Source organism: Hyposmocoma kahamanoa, unplaced genomic scaffold (genome assembly GCF_003589595.1).
Source record: "Hyposmocoma kahamanoa isolate Upper Pololo Valley unplaced genomic scaffold, ASM358959v1 119, whole genome shotgun sequence".
Taxonomy (NCBI): Eukaryota; Metazoa; Arthropoda; class Insecta; order Lepidoptera; family Cosmopterigidae; genus Hyposmocoma; species Hyposmocoma kahamanoa.
The window spans coordinates 3,649,456-3,655,465 of NW_020653409.1; the positions used below are offsets into that span (position 1 = coordinate 3,649,456).

Genomic DNA, 6,010 nt, shown 5'->3' on the forward strand with positions numbered 1-6,010 from the left:
GCCAACTTCACGTCGTCGAAATCAAGAGAACGTCACGGTAAATAAAAAAGTAAATACAAGTTACCACATGTTGAAAATTACCCTAATTTCAGGAAAAAATCTGATATATTTATTACATACCTTTATTTATTGAACCATCAAGAACCGCTATCACTTATTCTGTCACAAAATCTTGCATAAAGTAGGTACATTATGACCTAACTTCGACTGATTGTTACATAAAAAACTATTATATTGGAAAATTTGCAGTGGGCTAGAACTTATTAAGCATATGTATGTATACAATGCAACTAAAATCGAATTTGTAATTAGTTTTAAGACAAGTAGTCCACTTCCTGCCTATTCGGCGCATGAATGCCTACATTTTGTTCGCACGTAAGGTTGTCACATTATTATTTTAGATGTACTAGAGGTTGTAGGCATGATTTTAAAACATTAAGCATTATCACAGTATTCTCATTAAATGCAGTACTTACATTTTGATATTTCCATACCAGCATCGCGGATTGGCATCTCAAAACAAAAACTTAAAAATATTAGTTTAGAAATAAAAATACAAATAAATACAATGTTTGGCTTAACAATCGAAAATGTGTGGCTGATTTAAGTTTCTAATTCATTAATAATTACTACTTGTGAGATTTGGTCATTAAAAGTATTCCTTCACAAGATAATCGTATGCTTACTTTTGAACGTATCGATCGTCAGATTTATAATAAAATAGAAATGAAGGGTTGAACAATTTTTAATAGTGTGGCACTCTTGTTCAAACTCCCACAAAAATGGCAACAAACACATCTACTAACTAAAAACTACGTCTCTATATTATTATATTCACTTGCACGTGATACATTCGGCCAAACATTAAACGCGGGTCCGGAAGAACCGTGACTATATCTGAACCAAAAAAATTTCCGAAAGGCGTCGACCTACCGTTAGATGAACATAGCTAACACTTAGAAGGATATTATCAAATTTTTAACATAATGAAACTTTTGAAAGACGAGCGTATTATATAACGAGAGAATGGTTTGAAAGAAGTTGATTGGAATATTTTATGTGCATCAGAGGTTCAAAGTGTAGGAGAACACAGAGAAACGAGGAGAAAATATATTCTACCAAATATCATAAATTTCTGGTAGCTGAAAATTTGATATTCAGATAAAGTAGTTATGCATAACAATACAAAATACTCATTATTAGACCATGAACGATCAAATAAAAAACGACAGGGTTTATTCAAAATCTCTTCGACACGTGTGTCTCACACATCATGACATATGGCGCCTAAGCCTGCCTACTCAAAAGACCAAGCGCAACATCTGCCATGGAGTGGAGTCGGCTTAAAATCGGATTTGACGATGTTGTGAATCAGTGCTGAAGTGCTGCTGGCTAGCCAGCTTAGTAAGTAGAATTCATAAGGAGCGATGTATTGTGAATAATCGGAAAACGATAAGAGAAAATGCGGAAGGCTAGGAAAAAAAAATTGGATAATATTTTATTTATAATATAATATAAAACAGGGGGACATTTGCCTAGTAGCACATGCAGTAAATAACGGTACTGTAACAAGAAGAAAAAAAATCGAAATACCCCAATTATTATAAATAATAATTTCTTCAATCATTTATGAATTTCATTCAAAATATAAAAATGCTTATTGCAATGTCAATAAAAAGCCCTTTTTTAATTGTGTTACAATGTGTATTGTGACAGGTGTTTGCATAATTCCTGCAAGAGTGTTTTAGAAAAAGGGCAACACTGTTGCAATGAACATAGCGGCAAGCACTCAATTCTAGGGTAATTTGGGGGCAGTATCTAGCCTCCAAACGAATCTTACACCACCAGCTTATTATGTAAAATCAAGCCTAAATGAAAAGCGAGCTTGTAAGAAAAGTGCTAGTGTGATAACATTGTTTACAGCACTACATTTTGTTCTTATTTAAACAATAAAATGCAGTGCAATCTGACAGCTGACGAAGCGCTCAAAATTCTTAGAAATATTTGAGAATTTCATAAACAAAAACATAAAAAACAAGAAAAAAAAAAACAATATTTGGCTTCATAATCGAAAATGTTTGACTGATTTAAGTTTATAATTCATTAATAATCACTATTTGTGAGGTTTGGTCATTAAAATAAATTCCGTCACAAAATAATCGTATGCTTACTTTGGAACGTATCGATCGTCAGATTGCAAGTATTTTGTGAATAAAGTATTAATTTATAAGATTTTTAACATAAGTTCACGTGATATACATATAGAAACAGTTGTAAAGTCACAATTATGTGAAGGCCTAATAATATGGGTGACAATAACCGCCAACAATTGGGTTATTCTACTAGAAACTCGTTAATAAAGTTACGTGATGATATTCGCGCTTTAGTAGATGTGAATACACAGAAGAAATTGAGCAGGTATAAGGAAATTATCAACAAAAAGTACCTTTCATTATATCTCTAATACATTTAATTTTGTTTTGAACTTCATGGACTGCTTGCAGTAAAAGTGAAACATTGTTTGCATTCATTAGAAAATGTTACTATAATTTTATCACAATACAGAAATAGGTGCATGAAGAATTAAAACCGGTGCAGCATTTGCTCCAATTTATCTTTCGTAACGAAACCGACAATCTGAACTTTTAAATCAATAAAAACAGAATCAATCATTCATTTAAATTAATGCATATACCAGCATATGCATATATATATAATGTATATATATATATGCATATGCATATATATATATAATGTATATGCATTAATTTAAAGCACAAGTCAAATTCATTTGTTACTTCATAAATTTGTAATTTTATTCTAAAGGTCTTTTTCAAATTTATCATTCTCTTCACATCTTCCAACACTATAAACAACACAAAAAAAAATATATAGTAACTATATATTAACAAATGATGCACTTTTTTGACTTATGTGCTTTAGTCTGCTGACCCTAGCAATAAGATTATATGTTGAACTGTATTTACTGGTATCTTTGATTTTTTTTGTATTTTCAGATGCGAGCTTATAAGGAACATAATATCGTTTTCATCAGAAAAAGTACTACTGTCGGGAGTGGCCTATACAATCACATTCACATACATAATATGCCTAATATTGACATACTTGATTGGCGAGTCAGTGCAAGCCCATGCATACTTACTCTGGGAAGCCCTGTTCCTATTTGCCATACTGGTGATTAATTTTGCAGTGGCCTTGAACGAAGAATACTTATATAGGAATGAAATACCCCATAGAGTGAAGAAAGTTTTAGGTGGGTATGATAACATAAACATTATATTATTTACGTTTACAATTTAAGTGCGGCAATGGATTCTTCTGGCCTGTAGCCCCTACTTGGTTTAACATATGTGCAGTTGGCAGACTTAACACATTCAAAGTCCACCTTGAAAAGGGCCGAAATCAACCCAGTAATTCCATCAGAATTGTGTGAAATACTGTTGGTATTGTCTTTACTTTGGCATTAGATATAAATCCAAATTATTTTCTTATTGAGTTCTTAGGTTTTCGCAATTGTTACACTGGAAATGAAACTACGGTTGACCGTGACCTTGGGACCTGTAAAGGGCCCGAAAATTTGGTTTTTTTGAAAAAACAAATATACACGATTTCAATCTGGAAAAATAGTTTCATATCCTATATTTCTTATTTAAAAAAAATTACACCTATGAAAGACTGCCCAATTCACAAGTTTAAAAAAAAACCATTACTTTGATCTACAAGTCCAATCAAAATCTTTTACATTGAAGTAGTATATATCATTGCAATTCCATAGGTATGCGTGAACTTATGATTGAAAAGCCAATTTGCAACTCCAGTTCATGGACTGTGAAAGTGTTAAGGATATAAGTAAAAAAATAAACAAAGTTTGTTGCTCCATGTTTTTTATAATGTCGATATATGTCATGTATGTATTTAGTACCTATTGGTACGCCAGATGTCGCGACGAGTACCAAATAGCTATTTTTATAACTAATTTGTTTTACATTGACAGGCTGCAATTTAATAAAGCTACTCTAATTTCTAGTGATAACAAACAAATCAACTAGATGGCGCTTATTGCTTAGATTTTTATGGACAATGCTGGTATTTATTTTGTTAAGGATCAGCACCATCTACTCATATTAGGAAGCGTTAATTTAGAAATTATTTTGTAACACACAATGTCACATTCAATATTTGAATACAAGGAAAAAACTGACTAATTATATTTACTTGGTACTTGGTGCAATGGGCTGGTATCCGCAACTCGACAACAAAGCGCCTATTTTATATTTACTTATACATATATACACTGCCTCGGTGGCCGTATGGTTACCATGCCGGACTCCCAGTTTCGATTCTCGGGCCCGGAGAAATATTTGTATGACCTACATTTATTTATCTCTTGAGTTTGGGTATAATTTGTGGTTGTCTATGTCGATGCCAGATCAGTATCTAATAATGTAAGGGACTATCCACGGTTTTTCAGGAGAGCCAAAAACGATTTAATCTAATCTTTTTACTGTCTGCTCCAATTTTGATTGTGTCTAGAGCAAAATTCCTTAGAATTTCCTCTTCTTTCATGCTATAAACGAAAGATTTAAAAATGAAGTGGTTTAAAATATAGCATATCCCTTACAGTACAAAAAGATGTTGTGCCTTACGTTACTTACAATGCTAAACATCTTTTTTAATGTAAAGGATATGCTATATTTTTAACCACTGGGTTTTAATAATTCTTAAATTTTAATAATTCCAATCGATGAGGCGGGAACTTCCGAATCCAATGATATATGTAACCCATTTTCGATAAAATGTCCCTTACGTTAATTGATACTTCAGGTATCGATGTGTGTGTCCATGGCAGCCGCAACTGAGGGTTTCCCTAGTGCGGGGCTATGTTGAGTGTGGGCGTTATTATTATTATTATATGAAAGATGAATTGATTGATATCCACGGCCATTTACATAATAAAAACTACATCCAGGCTACTGATCAGCGCAATCCAGGTATAAGACGGGATTTTGACCTTTTTCAGACTATCGATTTGTACTGAGGAGATTAGCGGTCCTCTTGGGTTATTGATCCATGTTTATATGTATGGTGTTGGTTTTTGGCTGAAGTGCTTGAGTCGCTGACAGCACATACTTGACATTCAATACCTACTTGATAATAGAATTCAACAAGAATGTTTAGAAAACCTGCTACGGAAGACATATATATTTTTTAAATCGATACGCATTTCAGTGAATTCCAAACTTTAAAACGCTCCCCTGTAAACTTGACAATTTCGACATGCGATACTTTACGTAGGAGGGGTCGAACATCCAGTTTACTTCAAGTAGAATAAGACCCTAAAACAGACCCTATAGAGCCTAGCATCTGTGTGTAATAAAAGTAATAATAATAATAAGTTTATTTCTCACCACAATATACAAAATACATTGGCATAATATCCAAAATAAAATACATAAAACAATAAATTATACTGTGGGAGACTGGTGCCTAAACTAGACGTATGATCTGTATTTCAGGTCACCAGGACTCCACCCCTTGGAAGATACTTGTTATTTTGAAATATGTACTAGTACATTGCCAATTGTAGTAACTAACCTATCTATATATTAAGGTTTTACGAAGGAACATAAAAGAATAAAAAAAAAACAAAAGCTGTTTATGCAGTGTTAGTTTGGTTAGTAAATGATTGTGTATTTGTAAATTTGGGTGGGTAAGTGTGTGTGTATGTAATTATACATCTAATTATGCGTGTAAATATATATATATATAGTATATATATATATATATATAGTGTATGTAAGCATGTCGATGTATGTGTGTGTGCGATAACGAGAGTATAGTGATAAGATTGGAAGAGTGACTGATGTGTTAGCGTGACAAATAGTTATGGACAAGTTTTTCCCCGTAAAATAAAATAAAAAAAAATAAAAAAATAAAAAATAAAACAAAAGCTAAGATAATACAAATATTAAATTAAATTAATTACATA

General features: G+C 32.3%; 1 protein-coding gene across 3 annotated transcripts in view; it reads left to right on the forward strand.

Moving 5' to 3' along the window:
• The first annotated feature begins 2,298 nt into the window (after positions 1–2,298).
• Positions 2,299–6,010, forward strand: part of LOC113239973 (transmembrane protein 94) — a 79,301-nt gene continuing 75,589 nt past the window's right edge. For all 3 annotated transcript variants that reach the window (XM_026477162.1, XM_026477163.1, XM_026477164.1), the window contains exons 1-2: positions 2,299–2,418; positions 3,018–3,274. In XM_026477162.1, coding sequence (XP_026332947.1) covers positions 2,306–2,418; positions 3,018–3,274 — 370 coding nt within the window. In that variant the 5' untranslated portion in view covers positions 2,299–2,305. The remainder of the gene's footprint in view (positions 2,419–3,017; positions 3,275–6,010) is intronic.